This window comes from Anguilla anguilla, chromosome 2, assembly GCF_013347855.1.
Source record: "Anguilla anguilla isolate fAngAng1 chromosome 2, fAngAng1.pri, whole genome shotgun sequence".
NCBI classification, from domain to species: domain Eukaryota; kingdom Metazoa; phylum Chordata; class Actinopteri; order Anguilliformes; family Anguillidae; genus Anguilla; species Anguilla anguilla.
Window position 1 is genome coordinate 53463564 of NC_049202.1, and position 26321 is coordinate 53489884.

The 26321-nt window shown below is 40.4% G+C and overlaps 2 protein-coding genes across 13 annotated transcripts in view; both read right to left on the minus strand.

Annotated features, from left to right (window-relative positions):
- Positions 1 to 1778: 1778 nt before the first annotated feature.
- Positions 1779 to 14987, minus strand: si:dkey-94l16.4 (retinoic acid-induced protein 1). 5 transcript variants are annotated; one of them, XM_035405039.1, is made up of 6 exons: positions 14854 to 14987; positions 10256 to 12924; positions 9466 to 9559; positions 8815 to 8864; positions 6968 to 7041; positions 1779 to 6273 (listed from the first exon to the last, which is right to left on the minus strand). In XM_035405039.1, exons 2-5 carry the CDS (start codon positions 12917 to 12919, stop codon positions 6994 to 6996), a joined length of 2856 nt encoding a protein of 951 aa, XP_035260930.1. In that variant the 5' UTR covers positions 12920 to 12924; positions 14854 to 14987; the 3' UTR covers positions 1779 to 6273; positions 6968 to 6993. The 5 variants fall into 5 exon arrangements, with proteins under 5 accessions (XP_035260930.1, XP_035260928.1, XP_035260927.1 ...); XM_035405037.1 differs by lacking the exon at positions 14854 to 14987 and adding an exon at positions 14357 to 14535; XM_035405036.1 differs by lacking the exon at positions 14854 to 14987 and adding an exon at positions 14333 to 14535.
- Positions 14988 to 15458: 471 nt separating this feature from the next.
- The window catches only part of mprip (myosin phosphatase Rho interacting protein), a 56567-nt gene continuing 45704 nt past the window's right edge, over positions 15459 to 26321 (minus strand). For 3 of the 8 annotated variants that reach the window (XM_035403256.1, XM_035403254.1, XM_035403261.1), the window contains exons 17-25: positions 25502 to 25649; positions 24584 to 24701; positions 23169 to 23328; positions 22738 to 22848; positions 22209 to 22295; positions 21866 to 22028; positions 21625 to 21710; positions 18667 to 18706; positions 16463 to 18097 (exon numbers count right to left, since the gene is read on the minus strand). In XM_035403256.1, the coding sequence (XP_035259147.1) occupies positions 18057 to 18097; positions 18667 to 18706; positions 21625 to 21710; positions 21866 to 22028; positions 22209 to 22295; positions 22738 to 22848; positions 23169 to 23328; positions 24584 to 24701; positions 25502 to 25649 (954 nt within the window). In that variant the 3' untranslated portion in view covers positions 16463 to 18056. The other 5 variants (XM_035403257.1, XM_035403262.1, XM_035403259.1 and 2 more) reach the window with 4 other exon arrangements.

The window sequence follows — 26321 nt, forward strand, 5'->3', positions numbered from 1 at the left end:
TTGTCTCGGTTCATTCATATATGTACATTCTTTATCTCAATGTCATTTTTTTAAATGAGATCATTCATGTCCCAGGTGAACTTTGATTTCATATTGCTGGGGTTGTTACTTTTGATACATTATGACATTTACAATTTTGCCTCTTCCAACCACTACAAGCAGTTTTTTACTAACCGACTATATATGTGACCACAGGAAGGCGCCAAATCCATCATTACAATGTCCCTTGCAGAAAGAGCACTTAAACACTTACAGACAGTAGTCACGAAATAACAAGGTAAACTTAATTTGTACGTATTTCTACTTAAATATGCCTTATATATACTGTAGTAATTTTTGAATGTGATTTTGGAAGAAACGACACTGTGGTAGATACCACTTTTCACTAAATTAAACACCATACAAATACTGTATTCATTGACAGGTCAAAATTTTACTAGTTTGCCAAGTCATTTGACAAAATTTTACCCTTGGTTATCCACTACAGTTATCTTCCATGGTCTACCAGGTTGTTTGCCATTGCTGAGCTAACTGGTGTGTTCTTTGCTCCTATCAATGTATTGAACCGTTGATTTAGACAAACCCAATGTTTCGGCTGTGTCTCTGATGAGTTTATCAAGAATTTTCTGCCTCATGATAGGCTGCTTTACTGGCAGTGACACTCGTTTGGCCCTCATGCTGAGACAACAGCAACAGACTATAAATGCAAATTCCACACTGAGAATCAATTCCAGACCTTTTGTTAGCATTCTTGTGCATGGACTAATGCAACAACACACAGCTGATCAAGAAACAGCTGAGCAAATAATTTTGCAATTACATTTGATCCCTTAAAAGGAGAGAACTATGTAGAAAAATGGCTGCAATTCCTACACGGATAACCGATTACTGAAGTAAGTATCCTCAAAATAAAGATGACTGTCTGCACTTTAACCTCATATTCATTACTTTATTTCAAATCCTGTGCTGGAGTAGAGAGCTAAAATAACAAAAAATGTGTCACTGTCCAAATCCTTACGCACTGCACAGTATATTCAAAAGTACAACAAATTACTCTATGGAAAAATTCCCTCAGTCACAATACCCTATAGATCGCCCATATGAACTGGATCACACACAGCATAGCTGAGAGGGATTTTAACATTATGCCAAACCAATCCTCAATCTAAAATACCACATATGGTGAGGAAATTCAGTCATTAGTTTGAACAGAGCAGTGGTTTCCAAGCTACTCGCTTGAATTTTTGTCATTGGGGCTGTACTTTGGCTACACCTCTTTCTACTCCTATAAAAAGGCTGTTCTTGGTTTTCATGCACAAAGGGAAGATAATATCCCATATACTGGTAAAGAAACACAAAGGTAGCACCAAAAAAAGACAAATGTTATGAAGATGGTGTGACTGGAAATATCCCTAATATTTGGCTTTGTCATTTCATTACTCCCCTTTCTGAAGACTGAAAAAGAAATAAAAAAGGAATTACTGACTAGTTATTTGCCAGTAACTGCATTCAATAATGCTGTCCATTTCAACAGATCCCAATAAGCAAACTCCACATTTTCCTGAAAAATTAGAAAGGTTGTCATTTTAAATTAACAAAGTACATTTGCAATTTACTTTCGCTGGTATCTTTAAAAGTTCATAGTATCAATATAATTTTAAATCACATTTCCCCCCTAAGTATTAGTATAAGAATATCAGATTTGGATCAGCTCTTTCCACCTGTGAATTACAGTGTTTATACAATTATATATTTAAAAAAAGCAAAACTTAAAACACTTTTCATGTTGGAGGACACACTTTATTTTGTACAAATTAGACAAATGACTCAAAATAAAATAAAAAAAAGACACGCCACAGGCCAGTTGTTGCTGAGTTATAAGAACTGCCTTCAGTAACAAGCTTCAAAATGAAAGCACTTGATGCACAAAGATGATTTAGGACAAATGTATACTCATTTCATAAGTGCAACACATCTTTAACACTTACCTTTGCACATAGTACACGATGCTTGGCATAATTTAATTACAAATCATAAACCTGTACAAATGGCTTTAAAAAAAAAAAAAAGCAAAAGTTTACATTGACAGCTGTTTATCCAAATATAAAAATGCACACATCCAGGAAAAACTGGTGTAGAGGAATGTGAACAAACAGCCATAACAATGACTGTTGTCATAGCATCCATTCAGGTTGTAATTAATGAGAAAAGGAGCAGAAGACTGAGCGAAAACATGCAGGAGGAATTGAAGACTCATCAGTCAGAACAACAATTAGAATTACTGAGACTCAACCCTGAGATTTAGATCAATTTCATACATACAGAAAATCTGTCCATTTAAACAAAACGAAAAAGAAAACCCCTCAATTTCAGCAAGCAGGTTAAAAAAGGATGCATTCCTGTGTTCTATTAGACTAAATGTCGCACAGGGGAAGCATTTCGATTGCTTTCCCTGTGCAGCTATAAGACTAAATCAATTCCATTGCAACACTTGAAATGAGACAGATGGAACAAAGCATGTCAAATGTGAACACGTGTTCTTGGGCGGTGTGTGATTCTGGGGCACTTGCAGACAGTAACACATAAGGTATAACACAGGGCTACAGTCAAATGTCCACTCTGAGCAGGTTACATCACCATGCCATAGAAAGTGATCAACACCTACTGAAACTCACAGACCTCCAAAATAGAAGACTTCACACTGCAATGCAAAATACAAGATAACATATATGAGCAACTGTGACAACGCCCAAGACTCTCTTCGTAGTCTCACAGTTTCAGCATTTTATTTGCAGCACATTTAAAATGAAAAAATAAATTTAAGCAATGTGGCAAACACTGAATTCTCATGAAGACATGCATGCCTTCTGACTTGGCTCCAGTCAGGTTTATATCATGTTTGAAAGGATTTCCTGCTGTATTTTCTCCCATATGGGGCTCATAAAATGTATTCTACCTACACCAGCCCAGAAAGCGCTACAGCTGAGCTACTGGACTCCTAGATACACTCACCCGCAAGCCAGTGACTATTTCCCACAAACTATTACACAAGAAAGTATCTGCAAAGGACTGACTACTCTCTAGCTGATACCTGGTAGGATTTAGGCACCTGGTGTGTAACTATGGGGTGCTTACACACCAGCAGGCCAAGGAATACTGGCTGACTGAAAGTCTACACATCCTTTGAGGACCGAAACCAGATGGCATGACTGGATTGTCTAACATGAAGGTGAAGGACAGTAAGTGGTCAACAGCACATTTCAGCCCATTTCTCCCTCTTCTATGCCAAGAGTTCAAACATAATACATCTCCTGCTTGATACTGATATGGTATGTGTTTTATATCAATTACATCTTTCATTGTGTAACATCAGAATGGGGAAAAAATAAATGCAGAAATGAGCAATTAAGGACCTGAATAATTTATTGTGCAGATCAGAATGGAGGTGCAGATGACTATCACAAAGGCTGTTCCCAGAGACCAAAGGTTGTGTGCATGTGCGTGTGTGCGCGCGGGGGGAGGGTGGAATTGGAATTAAGAAAACACGTCTAGTATGAGCCTAATACAAAGACACTTAATTCCACAGAGCAGCTACCATGCATAACCAATAGGACAGATGAAAGTACTGTAAGAATATGAGTATTTATTATGACAGTCAAGGGTGGGTGTGCTGCGTTTTATCCCTTTACAGGACTATATACAGCCACACAGATATACATAGAAAAGTAACATGAGGCCTTTGATCCAACCAAGCCAGTCCAGCCACCACCGCCTTGAAAAACGCTATTTCATTCTCTTGTCGAACACTTAACAATTGACATTTAACCTTAAACAGCTTTTATATCACTAGACACAAAGGGGCTTCCCTTCTTTATCTCCCAAACACAGTAGACAGTCATAAATATACATACATACACATTATGCATTAGTATGAATACGCCTTGCAGCACAGGCAACAATGTGTTACCATGGAGGATCTTTTACACATTGTCCTATAGTATTCCAACAGGAGTAAGAACTGCACTGGGGGGGAGGGGGGCATTTAAAAACAAATTAAACATGCAATATAAATTTATATCATAATTTTGAAGTCACAATATACCTAATCAAAAAAATAAATGTTGATTTGGGTTGCTGGGACAGCAGTGCAACTTGTCATTAAATACATAAGAAACCTATTTAGCTTAAACTTATTGCACTAGCTTTTTCCATGGCACTTCTTTTGCATGGATCTCATTGACTGTGTAGTACCTTTTTACATGTTGGGACAAACTATTAACCCTAGTTACCGTTCTGGACACTCAAGTGATGGTTAGACATTCTAAGAAAATGTAGGGAAGTTCTCTGCAGTGTGTAAAAATGTGGGTAAGGGCAAACAGCTATGGGAAAAAAACATGCAAATGATCAAAGAAAAATAAAACCCATACACATTTTAAAAAGTGCAGTCTTTCCCATAAACATTGAGAACACGGAACAACATTTCCTTCCAAGAGATGGGTGGTTACAAACATCAAATGAGTGAATATTTGTATCATTAGTGAACTGGGTAATTGGCTGAGGGTCTCAGACAAGGAGACAGTCTAGAAGCATTTAATTGACGATTAACATGAGCTATCAGTAGCCCACAAAACTATTCTCCAACAAAAACAGCTAAGGTCACTACTACAGCCCATTAATGCCATCACCACAATGCATTTACTGAATCAAAATGAGACATTGGCTACAGCAAAGCAATCCACCATCACTTAAAATGATACAACTGACCAACAGCACACACATTTACTAATTATTCAAGCTAGTCTCTCTTGAAATGTATCCATTGCTGAGGAAAACAGCGAGCCACAGAATTTGAAATGACTTTAAATATTGTCTCGTTGTCCAGTTGGCAACAGGTGCCTTCATTTTCAAAACAACGAAGTGCTAACTAGAGGGACCACTGATATGACCAAATTAAACGAGCGCAATTTAATGTGTGGTAAACAAAGGCCTTTTCTGACAAATGTGCTTTGGGCAACCATTACTGTTGGGACAAAGCTGTAATATCAGTTCTGCACAATTGCATTCCCAAACACTAGGCATGAAACCGGAAACAATGACTCCTAGGTTAGTATCTCATGACCAAATTACTCAATATGCCCCAAAACACATACAGAGAAATGGCACATACTCAAGTTGTTCTTGGTGACAGATGAAAGTGTACTACAGTTAGTATGCCCATGTAAATTCAACAGCATCTTATAGTAAACTGGGGCTGGGGTCTATCCAACAATGTTATGCCACATATCTCCATTCCCTGTAAGAGGTAATAGTGCCGGCATCAGAGGAAAATAAGGCCAGAAGCAGTTTATTCTGCTAATGCAATTCAGTCTGAATACCATTGGCAACGGAATAATTGGATGTGGGACTTGGTTTCCGCCTGTCCAGGGAATTAAATAACTTAAGGTTTTAAGTGCCTCTGCAAAGTGCTTTCAGCTACCCCTCCACCAAATAGCCTAAATATTTTTTCCTAAGGATTACAAGTACATTCATGAGGTGAATATATAAACACATCAATGGAGACAGCCCAATTATCTTCCTTTTAAACATTGCATCATTATCACCTTCATGTTTTTTTTTTTTTTTTAATAAACAGACACATACAATACTTATATACACCTCAATTTGTCAATCTGCAAATAATTATATTGAAAATAAAATATAAATAGTTGGCAGTTCATCAAAAACTTTCAAAACTAGGAAAATAGAATTTGTCCAATTGAGATACAAACGTCGAAATTTAACGTCTGCCCCCTCCCCCCAAGCCCTTTCTATTGAAATACCAACACAGACTGAGTGTGGCATTACTGTTAACATGGCATTTGCTTTAGTTTTGTTACTTGATCACCTACATTAATTAGGGCCAAGGACACAATCTATATTTGCCATTCTGGGGTGGCTGGACCAGGATCCTGTCTTTATTCATTTTAACGTTTCCTCCAGCTACATGCAGCAGTGGTACCATCCAAGAAGCTGGACATCAAAGTGGGTAGACATTTCACTGAGCAGTAAAGAGTTGTGGAAAGCCATGTCCTGCTCTACTGAAGCAGCCAGTTATGTACATAAATAGTAGATTTAAAAATAAGAGAAGAAAACAAGAACATTTGAATTAAGGTTTGTGGGTGTTTGCATTCAGCTGAGCCTTGTTGCCAAACCAAACGACATTCTTCCAGTATCATCAAGGTTGACGGACTCACTTGAGGAGTCTGTTTGCAGACTGCCAGAGATGGAGTTCATCTGGTAGGGAAAGGCACACAAACCGCATATTAAGGATGTTAATGGTTTGAAATGTTTCAGACTATGATGGATGTTTTTCAATGCATTTAATTAAATTGGCTGTATGCACTTGACATTGGATTCCTCCAGGAGTCTTACATTATTAATTGTATTCACAGAAAACACAAGATTTCTCCCCCACTAACTCACTACCAAAGTCACTGTGCAGTCGAAATGACGGTTCATAATTAAAAAAAAAAATATATATATATATATTTATAATGACAGTGAACTAAAATTCAAAGACACAATCTCTCAATTTCAACAAAACCAAGAGTGCCAAACAATAAACAAAATGTAACAAAAATAAAATTTGTCCCAGTTTTCATCAAGGCAAAAGGCAACGCATCTTCCCTAGCCATAAGAAAAAATCTTACACTTCCTCCCCTTTTTCAACCTCTGCTATTGTTTGAGGACAGCCCAGAGGAGCAAGTGCTCTCTTCTCTGAAGCCTATGATGGCAGATGCTTCACACCACAGTTTGAAAGTGGACTCGCACAGACATGAGTTGGAAGACACTTCATTTGCAGCTTAAGAGGCAGACTGCATGGACACCCAATGGGCCAACACCCTTTGGGGGTACAAGCCACCGTCAGACTAAATCAAACAGACATATCCATTAGACAACGATACACACCCAATGTACCAGTACTAACCTTCCAGAGCACCTCCACCTCTCCTGTCACCTGTTATCCAGTCTATTGACTGAAGAAGCTCTGACCGACTTATTCTGGAAAAGAAAAAATGCACAGCGCAACAACTTATTACACCTCAGAAATCTGCTTTGTCTTTGGACATCATGATATAGACCTAGACCAGATAAAGAGCTTTCAAACAAAGATGCAAAACTAAACTTAAAATTTAGTGCAGCAATCCAGCATCGTCTTGGGAACCGAATAAACCTTGAAACATCCCACTCTGTGTAACAGAATACTTGGCTGAATGTCAAGATCTGCTCTAAGGGTAGACTCAGCTTTTCCTGTTTTGAAATTGCTCTCTATTCTTGCTTGTAATCAGACTACACAGGACATTCTGTTTTCAATGAAATGTTGAATCGGCCTTTAAATTAGACAATAAAAACGAAATACCCTGTAGATTGATAAGAGGGATTAAACCCCGCAACTCAGAGATCCGAGCCCCCATCTAATTTAAACAGTAAAAAGCAAAATATCAGCACACTGACATACTGCAAGGTACAGAAGGTGCTGGTGTCTGTTATTTGCACAGAAATGTGGATGATGTAATCTGGCTAAACCTTTACCACAATCAAACTACAGAAGAGTAGTTACCTTTTTTGTGGACTACTCCTTTAACATCAAAACCCTTTCTTGTTGATGAGGACAAAAAAAAAAAAACTGACCTTCTCACAAGAATCAGTCAGCAGTGAAATTAAACCAATCTATGCTCAACAGCTTTGTGCCTAACGGAGCTAATCGATTTAAAGCTGAAAAGTGGAAAGACTGTTATGTTGACAAAATAACACAAGCAATCATTAGGCTGAAAGTCAAGTTCCAGACAAATGTTCTTACAAATGCTGGAAGGACAGCTGTTCCTCCAGCAAGTATCATGAAGAAAAATGATGACTGATTCCCACCTACACATTAGGTTTTTCACCGTACAGAGTTCTGTGAAAAATCCCTGAGCCACCCTCACAGTCCCTGAACGGTATTCTTAATACTAACAATCATATAAACTATTGTTGGTCTCCCTAAGCAAATGAAAAATGCACATTTGAACAATAGCACTATATTATTGGGATTTATGGGAGCTTTAAAAAAAAAAAAAAAAAAGGTGTGTGTGTGTGTATATATATATATATATATATATATATATATATATATATATATATACACACACACACACACACACAAATAGAATATCTAGAAAACTTGTGACATTTCAGCGAAACCATCTGGATGGACAGATATTGCTCTCAGTTAATGAAAACAGCATTTAGCAGCATAGTGACCAGCTAACAAGTAGGCTAATAGACTATTAGGTATAGTTCCATTTAAGTCCTTTATTGTGTCCCCACTTCAAAACAAAAAACTAAGCCCAGCCCCTTGTACAAATTGTCAGCTTCATATGATCCTTTGAAGATGGTGACATGCCAGTTCAATTGTTCTATTTGCAAAAGTCATAACTGTTTCCATTTCTGGAAAGTGTAAAGGTCTTCAATTCAGAGTGCATGTTCACCGTGAATTTTCTTTTAAATTCATATTTCATATTGTCATTTTGTTTTCAGTAAACATCTGTCTTTTTGTATTCCAAACCAGTTTGTGAAAAGGGCCTTACAGGCTAGCTACACAAATGCATGACAAATATTCAGCTTGTCACATGGAATCTGAAATAAATCGCAATTTTAAGTCATGCTGCACAAGATGTTCTGAGCTGCAGATTAATAAAAAATACAGATACAGGATAAAACAGATACAAATACAGAATAAAAGCATCTAATGTACTTGGACATGGCGTATATGAACTGAAAAGACACCACTACTACCTTGTGCTTTGTACATTTCATGGAGAAATTGTCTTCATTGAGAACACAGTCTGCAAAGATAAAAGCATGAATCAATAAAAGCACAGTAAGTCACCAAATGGCAGAACAGTTTCTGCACAGCGTGTCATTAGCAGCAAGCATGGCTAGCCAGATTTCCTTACATGCAGGAACAAAAAGCAGACAAGCACAGAAAAAGCTTGCTGAAAACACACCAGTTATATATTAAACAAACAGAAGATGCTTTATGTATGAGTGCTATCACAGTCGGAAATGTACCGTGTTGACCTGCGCATGTAAAGATTAAATCCTGTTCCAACTGGCAATGTCACTCCCAGTATTCCAAAGCAGTTATAAAAACTGTATGCTGTAAAAATTTTATCAGAGCATTCTTGTTGTTCTGCTTGCTCCCTCTCTCAAGCTCAAACATGTCTACTGTGGAACGTCAGTTAGAGCAGCAGCTGCTGACAGGCTGTCGCATGATGGGGCAAGCAGGTGTTAATACCCTCCGTCTCACCGCAGAATCACATAGGAACCATCTTATTCACATTGTCCTGAACAGACTAATTACACTCTGACATACAAAGAGCAGGTATAGAAATGTGAGGTCTGTGTCCAAACACACAGAAACAAATGAGGCGGGGTGATGCTCACCTGACTGCACTGCACAGGCGTAGTGATATTTATTTGGGCACCCTTTGAAAAAGCACCCCAGCGTTGCACCCATTTCATGGCACGTGGAACAAACCTGAAAATCAATTGGGTCATGTTACTGGCCTGACATGCTAACTGGTCTGAGGAACACAGCACTGCATCTACAGCCCCAATCAACTTCAAACAGTACAGAGACTCATTCAAACAGACAGCCCTAAGTAATTGCTAAACTCACCAATTCAACACATATTCATTAAAAATAACTACTGCATCTAAAACACGTCAGGCCTGCGTTAAAGAACTTCAATATTTTTTTACTGTTTTTTAAAATAGCAGAATTTTGATTGTTTATTTCTGTTAAAACAAAACAAAGAAAAGGCCAACCTCACAGTATAGGGTGGTTAAAGAGATGGCACTACAATAACAATAACAATAGAAATTTTATTTTAAAACAAGTATGACAAAGCAGGGCCAGTGTGTATGCAGGTTTTGCTTACATTAATTACGCTGGCTCAATTGGCTAATTAGCTTTATGAAATGGTATTCACTCAAGGACCAGACACAAACTTTTGACATAGGGACACAAAGAGGATTCTGATTCATGAGCTTATCAGTAAACTATTTAGACAAAATGAGAGAACTTAAATGAATGGGATAATTAAATCATAACGAACCAATGTAGGCATGAAATTCAGGAACTGATATGGCACCCCGTGCCAAACCCTGACAGGGCAGATTAATACAAACGGCACAGCTTAAAACATTGTGGTACATCAAACTGAAATCTTACGGTCTGTTTTGCCAGCCGAACAGCTTCTTCCAGCCCATAGAGCTTTCCTTTCACCAGAAAGACACCTGCCGACCATATGCCACAGTCCTCGTGAACCCAGTATTCGCTGGTGTCTAGGGGCACCACAGGGGGGCTGTACCAGTCCCCTGCAGCAGATTCTGTCCGGGGCTTCTTGGCTAAGGGGCTCTGTGAGGCGTCACTGTCACTGTCCCATTTGCTGCAAGCTCCCAGAACTGCCTCCTGCTTCAGCCTGTGGCACGGCCTTTGGGGCCAGGAGCCTGCGGCGCGAGAACGCTTACTGCCCGCCGCGCTGCATGACGAGTCCGAGTCGCTGTCGTCCTCCTCGCCCTTCAGGCCCTGCAGGCCGAGGTGGGCCTTCAGGGCAGGTTTGAAGTTTTCGGGATAGTAAGGTCCATGCAGATCCCCCAAGTCCAAGGAATTAGCCGACTTGCCACACAGGCTGCAGACCAGAGAGCTCTGCCGCTTGCTCTCGGTGCTGAGCCGGCCCAGCTGTAAACAAGAGGTGGAGGGAACTGCACCAGAAATGAAGCTGCTGCACACCTGCTGCTGTCCTTTCTTCAGCCGTGCACTTTCCTCCTCAGGATAGTTGATGACCGTGCAGGTGGAGTACTCCTTGACCTCCATGTGGACGAACGGAGAGAACGCTTCCAACTTATCCCTTTTCTCCTCCTTGTAGTTCACATACTTCAGCTTGATTTCCGGCTCTTTTGGGGAAAACATAGAAGACTGCCCGGCTTTGCATTTCTTTCGCTTCCTTTTTGCTTTATGGGTTTTCTTGGTACTATGTGTGGCTTTGCTGCTTGTTGAAGCACTGAGCTGCTTGGTGGGGCTTTTCTGACACACTTTTGGCACAGGCAGTGCTCTTGATCGAGCCTGCCTTGGAGAGCACTTAGCTGGTGAAGCGCAGGATTGCCCATTTTCCGTTTCCCTCACATCAGAGTAAGGTGGTTTACATGGCTTCGGAGATGTGCTGCAGTGTTGAGGTTTGGAAATGCTTGCATGTTCAGAACCTGAGGTAGACTTCTTGCTGTTGGAATGGTCTAGGTAAATGTTACCTGTATCCTCTTGCAAGGATGCTGACTTTACAGTGGGCTGCTCCTCTGGACAGTCTTCTTTTTCTTTATAGTTGTGGCTGCCTGCAGAATTAAAAATGCCTTGGCCAATACTTGCCGAATGCATTTCATTGGTCTGAGTTTTAGGACTGCAGTGTTTTTTTGTGGAATGGGCACTGCTGGTCACTTTATGCCTGGAAGGGGTGATGTTCTGAACAATAGCCTCTAACCTCATCCCCCGCCTGGAGCGAGGTGGAAGTTTTTTCCTTTCAAACCTCCTGCCATCCTCCTGTGCATTCCCATTTAAAAGATCAGGTGTCCTCAACTTTTTCTGGACTGGAATCCTTTCTTTTCCATTGGGCACACTATCGCCCATCTCAGGTGACTCAACATATGGTTCTGGCACAGCTGACAGCACTGCATGTATTCCATTTCTACTGATGGACATTTCTATGACATCCTCATGACTGCAGGTGCTTTGCAGGGAACTTGCCCCTACTACAGCTGTAAGAGTAGACGGTGTTACAGAAAGATCAGAACAAGGTTCCCCCTCCACTAGATTCTCCTCAGTGATGTTCGCTGCTTCATCTGTGAAGGAATTCTCTCCACTGGGAGAATTTAGTGTCTGAGGCAAAATGAAAACATCTTCCATGTCATCCACAGAGGTAGTAGAGGGGGACAGAGGATCATCTAAAGGACTAACATAGTCCCCATTCAAGGAACTGCACAAAAAGTTTCTAGGACCTCTGTGGTCCTGCAAAAAGATTGGATCATCAGTTCTAGAAATCAACAAAAGCACTTCAGAGTCACACTTCTTCTGCGCTCCTTCTGTACCTGTTATCAGGCTCTCTGAGCATTTTTCCTCATGTGACTCGAGATTCCATGGACCACTGCCCATACCATTTTGCATACAACCACCTTTGTCCTTTTCCTGAGATGACAAGCATTTCTCAGGGCTGTCACCATGAGCAAGCTTAATATTGTCCATGCCCCAAGTACTGGCAGCTTGCTTTCCATTCACCTCGATAGCTTGCTGCCCTGTTACACTCTCAATAATCTGAGCCTGCTCTTCAGTCTCAAAAAGAGAGGACTCTGCTGCTAGTCCAACAGGCCTAGCAGCATGTGACAGGAAGCCTTGGCCAACCTCCACGCAAAGACCCCCTCTACCAGCTTCGGTTAGCATTGTGTCTGTTTCAAAGGAAGAGGAGTGGCGGGACAGTTTTCTACTGATGGACGAAACACCACAAAGTGGGTGCAGCTGCGAGAGGGAATCATGGGAAGAGAAAACATGAGACCTGTTCACATAAGACAGAGTGACAGTCGTGTTTGAAAAGGCGTCGTCTGGCTGGATCTGCTCACTTGGCAGAGGCGTATGGTCAGAGGCGTTTTCTGGAAACAGTGGTCCCTTGTTAGTCACAGGATTGACGTTGTACCAGCTGGGTCCCTTGACCACATGTATAGTGTCCATGGAGTTGGTTTTCAGCAGACTTTCTTCACCTTTCCTTGTAAGGTCAAACACAGTGGTCAGGCTGCACGGGGCGCGATCTTGAGGGTGTAAACCACCTGACTGGCCAGAAGGTGGGGGTTCCATATCAACTATAACACACAAACATAGAAAGAGAGTTCAAATATTTTATCTCAAAAGAATACACTTTTCTTGGTGGTCTCCTTATTTAAATTTTGTGCACTATAGCATGTGAAATCTGATGAACATTTACTGTTAGTCTCCAATCACTGTATTCACGAAAATGGTAGCCACAAGCGGCTAAAAAATAATAATACATCAAGCACTGAGTTCACTTCATACCTAGACCACTTAAAACACATTTTCCTTTTCTTCTCACTCACACTCAGTAGCCTTTTCTGCTCATTATTTAACTAGGCACAATTTAAAAGTTAACCCTTGAGTATTGCAACGTTTATTGGCAATCATTAACGATTTACTTGTTTCAAACACACTTAGGCTAATGTTACGGCACTAGCTAGTCACTTCGGGTAAGTGTTTGTAGCCAGCAGTTAGTTAATGGCAACCAATTTGCCATTTTCAGTTTCAATTTAAGTTATAGTCCGTTCATTCGTATTAGATGCCAAACTCGTGCAAAAATCCGAAGTTAGTCATCATTCCAACTATCAAGCTAGTTATCCTAGTTAACAGAGTAGTGCCGGTAACTAGAGAAGTTCTTCCGTGATGGGTAAAGTGTAGGGTGAATGTAACCAATATAACTGGAAAAAGTAAGTAATTGCTGTGTAGTAACGTTAAACGTCACTGTCACTGTAAAACAAGTGCATTAGCTAGCTGTGTGGCTAATTTCAGTCATTTAATAACTACGCTAACTAGCTAACGACTGATCAGTTTAAATTTCTTCGGCAAAATTTTGCTAACATTACACACACACACGTCACAAATTAAAGAGACGGGCAGTAGGTGAAGACTAGGTAACATAAATCTTATGATATAAAGTTAGACTAAACGCAAGAACTATGTAACTAGCGAAGTTAGTCTAGATTGTTCGTCTTACTGTCAGTTACTCAGCCAGCGTGCAACAATCTTACGCCTTGCTAAGCACATTCGTATACCTTCAAAGTAGCTAGCTTGATAGCTAGCATGAAACAAGAGCGAAGCTAGCCAACGTCAAGACAATGCTTTTTAGGTTTGCATGCTTATTTTAACGCTTATTTTTGGATCATAAATTATAACCTGGATAGCTAGGCACGTAGAGGTTCCTCGGAATCTTAATTATGTTCAAACAACCCGAATCCATTCTTGAAGACAAACACAGGGAACTCCCCGCTCATCACCAGATCGTGAGTTGACAGATCAAAAGACTGCCCCTATCTTTCTTCACAATCTGTGTAGCTAGCTAGCTGGCTAGTTACATCGATCTCGGGTCCATAGGCCCATAATTTCCGAAACAAAAGAAGCGGTAGTGTGTTGCCTTAACTAGCTAGCAAGCTAGCTTGAAACTTACCAAAACGAGAAAGGGTGGGGGATTCTAAAACGTACAATTTAGACAGGAATCAACGGCACCTCTTATTTCGCTCAAGATCCAGTCTGCTCCAGACATCTTAGGAACTACTATTAAATGTGTATCAAATATTTGGTTCAGACAAAGAAACTAGGTAAAGGGTTGAAAACGCCGCACTTTTTACTCCCTCTAACACAGCGTGAACCACACTTCAAGAGCAGCACTAGTCAGCTGGTCGCCACACCGAGGCATCATGGGAGACATAAGGGAGGGATTATTGAAAGAAAACTGCGATTCGTTTCTTAATAATTGATAGTAATCTGATTTAAATTGATGTTTTGTACCAATAAGTAGTAGCCACGCGTAGATTATTCGTATAATTAAATAGTGGGATGCAGATGGTAAGATATATTGTAACAATTTAGTTCAAAATTATTAGTCTGTGCTGTATGACGTACTGCAGACGCACAACGAATAGCGATTTATTGATAATAACAGTAAAATTGTCAGCCATATAGGATCTTCCATACGTCGACAAGGAAAACAGAAGTAAACATACCTCTGGGTCTAGCGCTCAGGATAAACTACTGTCCCGTGTATTCAGGTGCTGGAAAAATACAATTCCCGTGAGACTCCCTGCTAAACTGACGCATTTGCAAATAATTATGCGCTGAATCACGGAATGTAAAATAATTTGATTGGTTCATCCGATCCGTCGTAACCACTTTAGCCAATCCAACCTCTCTCCTTGTTCAAGCTTCACAAGAGCAGATCTACGCACTTTATTTTATTGTATAGACACAACTTTTCATGTCCACTGGCCATCCAGTTTGATTAACGTTTGCCTACAGAAAGTAGTTGCGTGGCGCCTGCTTTAAAGCACGTATCGTTGAAAAGCAGGCAGTGAGATTAGATCACTCTACATTACAATAATTTAAATTAGAAACCGATTCTGGGAATCCGCTTTGATATCGTTTGACGTTTTCGAATATGACTCGATCTTTTAATTGCATGTAAATATAACTTTGAACATTAATATTCCCTGTAACTGATTGTGAAATCAACTTTACAGTAGACAGGTCGGAGGTCAGTTATGAGTCTTCATACGTACCCTGCAACGACACGTATATTTGAGTAAAAAAAAAAAAAAAGTAATGAAAACAATCAGGGTGCAAAAATATTTATTGCTAATAAACCTGTAGTCAGTTGGTGTACATTTGCTGTATATTTACAATGACAGAGTACAGAGTACTGAAAACGTGAGACAAAAATCCAAAACATTCAAATAAATACAAAGGGACTGCCAATGAAGGACACTACAAACATCCAACTTAAAAAATGTACTCCCACACAGCTGAGCAAATCATTATGATTACAGAAAGAAAAATATATAAATTTATATATTATACCAACAATTTCAATCCATGTGAATTCAGCCATTGCCTTCATGAGTCCTCATATTTTAGATTTTTCCTCTTACAGCTTCCACTAAATTTCTAGGCACCATGTATGCACAAGCCAACACTACTTGGGCAAACAAGCAAGGGTCAACCTAGTCAAGTTAAACTTGTACAATGATGCAGCCACATGTTTAATTTTGAAATATAATTTGTAAAGCTTGCAAACAACTGCAATGAGGGCAATGGAGGGAAGCATTAAAATGTGCATACCGTCCAAACATACCGTTATACACAGTGGGCTGAAGGCAAGAACACCGTTACTGCTGGCTATTAAGTAATATTCAGTGATCAATGTTGTCATGTTTTGCCATTGCAGATGGATTTATTCCTTTGGCTATTCACACTTACTAAGAGCATGTTTAAAACAGTAGCTTACACAGTAATGTTTAGAATACACATTATAGATGCTTCATTAAAAACAATATAGAATATTTACAGTAAGACGTGTCAATGAAAAAAGTCACAGTAACTGAAGTGCATGAAATGCAGATTCTAGACAAAAATTTAAAAAACTCCATACCATGTTTAATATAAGACTTATGTGACCAGTGTCTTTTCTAGGTGATTACTTACTGGGCTAAAATATAGTGTGTCTCTAAACATGCAGCAAGACTGGTTGACATTTCCGTGTTAAAACTCCTTAGTTTCCTTGTTGTCGAACAAATGGAGTCTTTGCTCAGCAGTCAGGCCCTCCTTAAGACTCTAAAGTGAAAGACACAAAACAGATAATCAGCAATTATGAAGAGATTCTGACATGGTCGAAATGTCCATCTTGCAGTTTCAAAAACAGTAACATGCTTGGAGACACAATGACATCGCAGATTAGAGGTTCTGTTATCTACAGTACACCACTCTGTTCTACTACCTCCTGGTGTGGTTTGTATCTAGCAGGAATCTCAAAAAATATTATATTTTGGTAAATTATAGCCCGATGAAACAATTTTACAGAGACAAGGCTGAGGAATTTATGTAGAAACTGTTACAGTACATGCATTAAAGGACACACCTTCCGTGCTGGGGTTATACAAAATATCCTGCACCATTAAAACATTCCTGTGTTTATGACCATGTCTCCATCTAAACATCCTCAGTAAAAACAGCTAAGTGTCTTTTTCAACATGCAATTATACTAAAGCAAAATGAATGAATCCATAGTAAAAATATAAAAATACTTTAAACACATCTATTAAACTTTGCAGATTAAATTTTAGTGATTATATATAAAGGGGAAATGATACAATTATTTGGATTTAATAAAGCTTGAAGCCTTTCATTAATAAATAAAATACTTTTTAAAAAACTTGCCATTTGACATGAATATGCATAGGATGATTCATGCAATAGCATTCAAAATTTCCTGCCATGCCCCTTATACAAATGCGGCGAATCAAAACAAAATGGTCTCAAACTCCACTACTTCTGAATCTCACTTATGTCATTTAAAGAAACTGTAAGAAGATATGACACCTTGCCATTTCAAGTCTAGACATCTTTCTGTAGAATGCAGGGATCTTGCAGCTTTGCAACCATTTTGTCGATTGCTTAATTGTCACAATCATAATGCAGATAATACATATACAAGAAAACATCACTCGTCAAACAACAGACAAGCACAGGCAAAGCCAGTGATGTTCAGACCTGCACGTCTGTACTCCCTCATATACCCGATGTATGATGCTCACTGAATTTTTCTTTTATTACTTGCACTCACAGTGTAGGTTTAGCCCGAGTCACAGCATGCAAAATTGCACTGCAACATTCAGGGAAATACAGTAGCTGAACCTCGGTCATTTGGGTTGCATGCCAATTTGTTGCTCCTTACCTTTCACCTTTACCTAGAAATTACTTAAACAAGGAAAACACATGTAACATTGCATGCAGTGTGATTTAGTGAATGAGTGTTCTTTAATGAAACAGTGAGGTGTGAAGAAAACCATAAAAACCACACAAACACCTTGTGCAAATTAAGAAACACCATGGCCTTTTCTCTTCCACACAACCGTGCTCATCTCAGCTTTGATATTCCACTGGAGAAGTTTCTGAGTCATGATGGAATGCATCATTGTAGACTGAATGAAACTAGGTCCTAAGAAAGCATGGTGGCCCTTTCTGGTGAACACATAATGAAACAGGGAAAGAGGCACTCTGATTATATACCTGTAGCCGAAATGGTTAAAAGTGCTTTCCCCCCCACCCCCGTGTGACCCACAGACCACATTCAGTGACAGCCTTCTGTGACTGAAAAAACCCAGCTGCTGAAATAACATGCCTACTTGCAGTAAATGCTCCAACTCTTAGCGCTCTATTTTCCTGCCAGCGCATGGGGTGTTTCGAGCTGTCGCACTGGCAAAAATATCGTCATAGATTTTGAGCTCTGTGCTCTTCAGCTCTGGTCACGAAAATATCAACATTCAATAGGCACGCCCAGTGCATGACGTGTCGTGCCATTGGCTGTGCCCATGTGCTGTGCAACACTGATTCTGGAAAATAGAGCCCGGAATCCACATGAATGGCATTCTGACAGAAAATAATGGACTGACTTTGATGAGACACTACAAAATATGGACCCATGTGGTATGTAGATACTAATATGACAGCCCAAAACAAAACCTGTACTGTATGATATATGCAGTTACTACAGGAGAATGGAGCGGAACTTGGAAGTGCTCAGAAATAAAACACTGAAGTGAATACATTATTTCCTAAACACAAAAGCCAAAAAAGCAGTCAGAAAATGGATTCTCAGGTTTCTGCAATAGGCACTGGTCTTTTCCCAGAGAATTTACCTAAAAGAGAAGTCAATAGGTCTTCAGGCAGCCTTAGCTGTCCCAGGGCATGTCACGATTCGCAAACTGAGGACAGAGGGAGGAAATGCACCAGGGTGTGTTAGACAGGAAAAAGGAACAACATACCTCTCCATACTACTGCAAGCACATGCCTTTCCCTGTGTCTCTGTCAGATGGAATGAGGTAATAGACCTATTACTGTATGTTCAATTCCCATCTTTTCAGCATCTATGAGAACGTGCAGGATTAGTTCACTGTATGCACACTATCAATTACAGTCATAAATATGGTGTGCTCTCTGTGGCAATAGGTATGTTCACAGGGGAGATCATGTCTCACTGAACCTTTCAATATTTAGGGGAAGACCATCTGTACTTCATCTTGGGTGTGTTTCTGTACATTAGCAACAGATAGAGTGCATATGAACTCAGACTAGCACAGAACTGAGGCTGAGGTCAGGTCCATAATTATTGGTACTCTTGATAAAGACGCACAAAAAGTCAGTAGAAAACAAGTAACACCATTACTGAGATATTTGTCCAAAATGTGGAAAACACTGTACTTTGGTCAAACATTGTATTTATTCAACGGAATAAACCAATTTTTTTTAAATGAGAAATTTTCATAAAAAAAGGCTACACAATTATTGGCACCCCTGTAATTAGTACTTGGTGCAGGAAAATGGTACTGAGCCATTTCCTATGATGTTTGACAAGGCTGGAGATCACACCTGAAGGAATATAGAACAATTCCATCATTAATAATCTTTCAAGATCCTTGATGTCCTTAGTTTTGCACTTATGGACTGTCTCTTTAATTCGGACCACACACTTCAAATAGGGTTTAAATGCCGAGATGGCCCTTGTCACACAATTTTATTCAATAAACAATTTCTGTTGTTGATTTTGAGGTATGTTCGAGGTCATGTTCAGGGTATGTTTTGAGGTATGTTCATTGCTGTTTGAAAGACCACTTATGGCTAAGTCTTTCACAGGCAACCAGGTTTTTGGCTAAAATATAATTTTACTTGGTGGAATTCTTTATGCCGCAGATCTTAACAAGAGTCCTTAGACCACTGGCAGCAAAAAAGCCCCAAAGCATGAATGATCCACCACCATATTTGGTGGTAGATATGAAGAGATTTTCCATGTATGCATCTCTCTTTTGATGCTGAATATGCCATCAGTGTACATGTACACAGACCATAGCACCTCGTTCCAGTCACAGTTGTAATGATGAGATTTGAATTTTATGGTTGTGTTTTGTTCATGCGCCCATTCAAAAAAAACAAAAAAAAACCTTTTGGTAGGAAGGTGCCATTTTATGGTTGATTTTGAGACTTGGTAACCCCAAGATACAACGAAACTCTGCAGTTCTTGAACGGTTATCTTTGGTTTCTCTTTGCCTCTTTCCCCTGGGCCTCATCGTGTGCAGGGACAACACTTGTGCCCTCATATCCTCTTCCTGGCAAGTTTGCAACTGTTCGAATTATTGACCCAACAGTGCTTAGTGGTATGTTTAACAGTTAATATATTTTTAGAACATAAATTATCTGTTTTTTTTATTTGACAGTTCTTCGGCTTTCTCCACGGTGAAGGATGAAAAAATGGATTTTACATGCACTTTACCTCATTTTTATGCCCTAGTGAACCTGAAAGTTATGGAAGGTCAAAATACAGTTACAAGAATGAAATTAACTTAGGTTGATTTGCATTGCAGTTATAATAATTGTATAAAAATATTACAAAAAAATTGATTCTTAACTGTATTAGAATAAAAGTATCGTTGTCGTATTTTTGAGCATAAAATATAGCTAATTCTTGGTGTTGTTTATTTTATACAGCCTCATTTTCATCAAGGGGTGCTAGTAATTCTGGATCTACAATATTTATATATAGAGAGAGCAAGAGCGAGAAACAGCAACTACAATCTGCTTGTATAAAAAGGATGTGTATCTGCAAAAAATCCTTTTCCCAATCTTTCCTTTTCTTCTTGTGAACAGCAAGAAAAAGTAAGGGCTTTTTCCCAGATACACATCCATTTAGACCAGCAGATCATAGTGGACTGAGTTCTTCCTGGAGTTGTGCACTTTTACAATGGTTTCTTTTGCTGGACACCACACGATATTGGTATTCTGTCTCTGATGTCATCCTTCTTCTTCCTGGTCTTCTCTGTTAACATTACTGCCCATTAGGACCCTTCTGAGTGTGTACTGAACACTGGAAATCTTACACGTCTTTGCAATTTCTCGCTGGGAATAAAACTCCTTGCCACAAAATGTTTACTTGGCTCTGCACATCTAAGCCTAACTCCTTCATTTCCATATTTCTTGTAACTTTAGAGCCAATTTAACTTACACTACAAGCCAATGGTATTAGGCTACCTGTGGTTTAAAAAAAAAAATTAATAGATAAGATTTCAGTCAATTAAATCTATCCGTCCACCTCCCTTCCACCCCTCCTCTCACATTGCAAAATTACTGGATAGACTTCCAATAATAATTTGTGTAATTGTTAAATTAACGGTTAAAGAATGCTATTTTGTCATGTCTATGATTATTTTTTAAGTAAAATTTATCTTTTTGTGTTATTGTTTATATAAACTGAAAACAAAAAATGTACTTTGGTTTGTTATTCAATAAATACACAAAAATTAACATAATTCTTCTCTAGAGTTTATTTTATTTTTTAAACCACAGGTTGCTTAATACGTACTGTATCTATACTACACACACACACCTGCTAGTGCAAATAACTTTTTTTCTAAGCACATACAAATTATTCTTCATGGGAGAAAACCAGACGTGTGGTATGAAAGGAGGAATGTCATTGTTGGCCTGAAGGTGGCAGTGTGACCTTTCAAGAAAGGTAGACACTTCTGCCCACATGTGCAGTTGGCAGACCAAGGCCAGGGCATTATCATTATAATACCCTGTCAATCAAATTTCACTTTACAGAAGCAGTGGCTCACCACAGCACTCACTTGTGCTACAAGTTCTTTAAACTGACATTACCATGCCTTTAAGCTGTCTCCCTTTTTTGTGGTTCATGGTCCCATGAGGATTTACAGTGTTTGGATGCTCACCTTTGACCTCATTGTGCGCTCTGAACGTTTGGCGGCCGCAGCAGCCATCTTGAGGATGTCCGGGTTGCTTTTGGACTTCATAATATCTAAGAAGAGATGAGAGCCATCAGAAAATGTTCTGAAGACACAGCCTTGCAAACTGTAAAGCGAAGAGGAGTGCTACTTTGATGATGTTTCTAAGGTACATCTCTGCCCACTTGTCCTTAGTGGGGTGAAAGGGGGGAGCGGTACAGGTCCCTACCATAGCCACTGCGCTCCACGTCCTCCATCGAGGGCTCTCCCATTGCCTCATGGGCAAGCTGCAGCTGCTCCCGAAGTCGGCCCAGATCACGTTCCGCTTTGGCCCTTACAATGCTCAGCTCTGTGTATATGTCCTTGTACTTATCAGTCGCATACTTTTTATCCTAGAAGGAACAGAAACAAGTCATAATGAGATACTGCTATCCACCTGTATTCAGAACTGCTAATTTAACCTGGGTTCACTTATGTGATAATATGGTTGAACTGAAATGGTAACATTGCATCTGTGTGATAAAGTGCACTGCAGGCACAGTAATACTGTTCTCCTCATTCTTAGTACGCACTCTTTGGGCAGCCTGGAGCTCGTCTTTCAGAGAGTTAATCTCCTGCTTCAGGTACTGCACTTCTGACTCCTTAACCCGCAGCATCACCTGAGGGAAGAGGGACAGTGTAAGGGGTAGCTCAGGCCTTTTTTTTCCAACACATAAATTTAAATGAATGACCGTTAACACTACACCCCTAACCACAGAGAATAGTAAGTGTGACCTTTGAAAGGGAGACCTTGAAGCCAGAAAGACAGCAATCCGAAGGTGTGCATTGCTTCATTGTGTTTGCAAAAAAAGGCTTCAGCTTCATAAATGTGAATAACACAAAAACAGGCAATTTCATTCACTTTAATTCCATTAATTCAATTTCCATTAAGACTTACATTTTCCTAATCTAAAATATTCTTAATTTTCCAGTGGCAATCCACTTTAAGAAACACAAATCTATTGAGTGTTACCTACTATGGTACATGTCACCACCATTTGGAACTCGGTAACCTGGGAGGGACTTGGGAAGTGGGAGTTTGGAATTACTGTGGGGTCTAACCTCCAGCTCATAGAGCTCCTTTCCCTGGATCATGGTGCAGGAGTCCCCCGCATCGTCACTGGTCATTGACCTCAGTTTGGTGATCTCTGCAGCAAGACGGTTGTTCAGCTCCTGTGAAAAGAGCATATCAGCTTCTTTAGTACTGACCACACAAAAGTCTCATGTGGGACATTACTGCCACCTGCTGAACAGGAGTGTACTTAAAGAAGGACTCCATTTTACACCATACAATATCAGTTTTATTTGGCATAAATAAGTTCAGCCCCTGTCTAACTACACCCCACAAATGACCAGTTTCATGGTTGGCAGAGGTCTCTTTAATATGTAGTTGCCCTAGGGGTTAAGGCTCTCAGGATCAATACACAGGGGCCTGCCTCAGTACAATGCTCTTTATGGCCAGGCCTAGTCCATATATGGTCAAACCTACTCACCTGGTTGTGCGCATTGAGCTCTTGGTTCTCCCGCTGGCACTGCCTCAATGCCTGCCTCTCAGCCTCCAGAGCCTGGGCAAGGTGTGCATTCTCCAGGCACTTCTGAGAGTACTGTTCCGACAGCACCTCAATCTCGCGGTGAAAGGAGCACAGCTCCTCGCTGCCACACAAAGAAACAAATGGGGGGGTGGGGGGTGTCAAGTCACTTCTCTTATATTACAGCTAACTGAATCACAATATATCTCCCTTTTAGCCCAAGGAAAAAAGTTCAGCCTGAGTGGCTAGACAGAACCAGAGCCAAGGTAGCACTTGAAGGAGCTTATGGGCAGCTAACCCAAACAGCTTTGTACTTCCAGGCGAGGTAGGGTCACCACTACTGTACTTTGCAAAGAGTATAGCTGGAAGCCAAGCCCAGTCACACACAACAGCTTTATCCATTCATAAAGCCCTCCATTCAGTCTGAACTGAATTCCTCAGCAGATCTGGGCTTCTCTTAGCTGCTGCTAATTTGCTAAAATAGCATGGAAAAAGCTGCTGTACATTAACACCTGCACGTACACTTTGAGCATAAAGCATCTCCAGTGGGACGCCCCATGTGAAGAAAAGAGGCAACACATCAGGATATAGCTTGCTTGCTCAAATGCTGAGAGCATTTCTCACAATGTTCAAACTAAGGTGACTGAGCTTAGTTTTTAAGTACACTTCCTGGTCTTGGTGAGAGATGTTGCATCCTAGCACCAGCGTGGTTGGCTCCAGTATAGGGCTTTCAGCCACCCAATTTATTTTAAATCAATGGTACCAATGCAATCATAATATGAAGTCAATAATTTCAAGAACAAGTCGTAGCAATAGGTGTTTTTTCTTTGAGTTCAGTGATTGTGTCATTCAGACTACAATTTAACATTTTTTGGACCATTCAGGTACAGTTTGCATCATTGCCTAATCACCGTGCATCACTTGAGAGGGCGTTATCTCATGGGCTAAGTAATGGCCCTGGACTGTCAACCACATTTGCCCCAACCCAAATGACCACACAAGTGTCCCACCCCTTCCCTACTGCGGACTCTCTGGCTCCAATTTGCACAACGCGTGGCACGAAAACTGCATTTCCCCAGCTTCGACCCGCATTTCACAAGCCCATGGAAATGGGTGACATGACGGTCACTTTGTCCATTTTTTTAACAGTCTATGTTTCAAACTGATACAAGCTTTAACTCCCCTTCCTCTGAAAATAAATTCCATTTGTTTTACTAATCTCCTTGGTGTGTTGTGCTTAGCAGAAATCCAGATGTCACAGAATGAAAAGGCTCCTCTCTGTCGGGATAAAGCCGTTCTGCTTGGTAAATGGCATTCTTTCTAGAAAGGTGGAGGCCACTGGAAGTGAATGCTTTGGGAAGGACAAGGGAGCGACTCACTCGTGCAGCCTGCGGATCTCCTCGATATCGGCATTCTCCGTGTTGTTGTTGGCTTTCCGTGCCTTGTCCAGCTCCCTCTCAAGCTCTGTGCGGTGTGCGTTTTTCACTGCTTCGATCGCTAAAGCAAGAAAAACAAGGGCTTTTAACTGACATCTGGTCATGGCAGGACCACCTACAGGCCTGCCTGCTCTCTATCCATCACTCTTCTTTCCAAAGGTACATTCCTCTACAGTAAACACAAGCGCTACAAACCAAAGGGACATTCTTCTTCACATCCGTGACCCTGTCAAACACCTAGCATTACAATCACTTGTGTCTGTAATCTCAACATGATGTTTATCACTCTGAGCTTAGCAGTAATAACCAGTTTAAAGACTCACCCCCCCCACACCCTTTCACAACAGCCAGAGATCAGAGTACAGACTGAGAGAAAAGGGCTCATGCAGTAAGATTTACAAAACTGAACAGGATACACAAAGGAATGAGTGACACAGTGACAATTTTCATCAATGTGCAAAGCCATTGAATACTGTTAAATGTCCTCTTATATGTAGATAAGAGCAACTAACAGACACAAATATTATAATGAACCAGTATAAAATGCGATTACAGGCATTTTATAAGTTTAATTAGGATGGCTATGAAGAACAAATCGTGCTTAATGATGAAAGGCTAAGGAAACCATCACTATGGGTACACTGGGAACACTGTGTCCTGAGCAGTAAGCAAAGCATGACACACAAAAGTCCGCTAGAGTCCCCAGTCGAGCACTACAGCTGTAGGGCAAAGTTCAGGTGCAATGTTCTTAGAAAAACAACATACAAGTCACAAGTCACCTCAAAAGATGGGAGTGGTGGGATCATAAAAAAACAAAAGGCGGGGAGAAAAAAAAACTGAGGAGGTAGCTATGTCCCTCACCGGCGATGGTGGCTGCTGTCTCCTCAGCCAGCAACCTGTCCTTCTCCTCTTGCAGGTTCTCCATCTCGCGCTGGTGCTTTCGCTGCAGCTCGTCGATCACCTTCTGGTGGGACTCCTCCATGGCCGCAAAGCCCCTCTCGCACGTGGCCTGGGGGCGGGAAGGCCATTTCAGGACATTAATTCCCCTGCCTCCCTACAGCCACACAACTAGTTCACCTCCACTAATAGCAACACATCACAGCTATCGCAGTCTTGTGCAAGGAGTGCTTGTTCACAGGCCAAAAGGGCATGGAATACGAATGTGTACAAAAAGAAAACAAAAGCACACATAAGCCATGGAAGGTGTGCTAGTGAAGGATGGCTCTGCTCTGACAGGCTGATGTAATTCCTCTGGCGAAGAACACAGTTCCATCAAGTTATTGACATTTACTTTGGTTTATACATTCTTGTGTAGCCTTACACCCTTGCATTTGTATGTGTGAAGAGCTACCCTCTGCTGTCATTGTATTTCAGCCAAATATGAGTTTAAGAAGAAAAAACAATTCCACAGTCTATACTGGAATGTGGGGGTCAGCTAGGGTGTTCACAAAGGAATGCGTGGCTTGATTTCTAAATGGTGGCAAAAAAAAAAAAAACTTGTACAACTTTCAGAAGTGGCTGACTGTCAACCTCACCCTCCCCACAATACTCTACCTTCAGTTTGAATGGCAGAGACTGCAGACCCTAGACTGCTTTGAATCATATATACTACACTGTGGCCATTCACAGCAAAACATAAGAGCAGCTCATCTTGACAGCTAAAATCAACAAGGTTTTGGGA

What these genes read in the sequence shown, in the direction of transcription:
- si:dkey-94l16.4 (XM_035405035.1), bottom strand. Translation starts at nt 14,090, where the DNA reads ATGGATTCGGGTTGTTTGAACATAATTAAGATTCCGAGGAACCTCTAC. An exon ending in CTACGTGCCTAGCTATCCAG is followed by an intron (nt 12,925 to 14,026) that starts GTTATAATTTAT and finishes TGTGTGTTATAG; the next exon opens with TTGATATGGAACCCCCACCT. An exon ending in CGCCTGTGCAGTGCAGTCAG is followed by an intron (nt 8,865 to 9,465) that starts GTGAGCATCACC and finishes TTATCTTTGCAG; the next exon opens with ACTGTGTTCTCAATGAAGAC.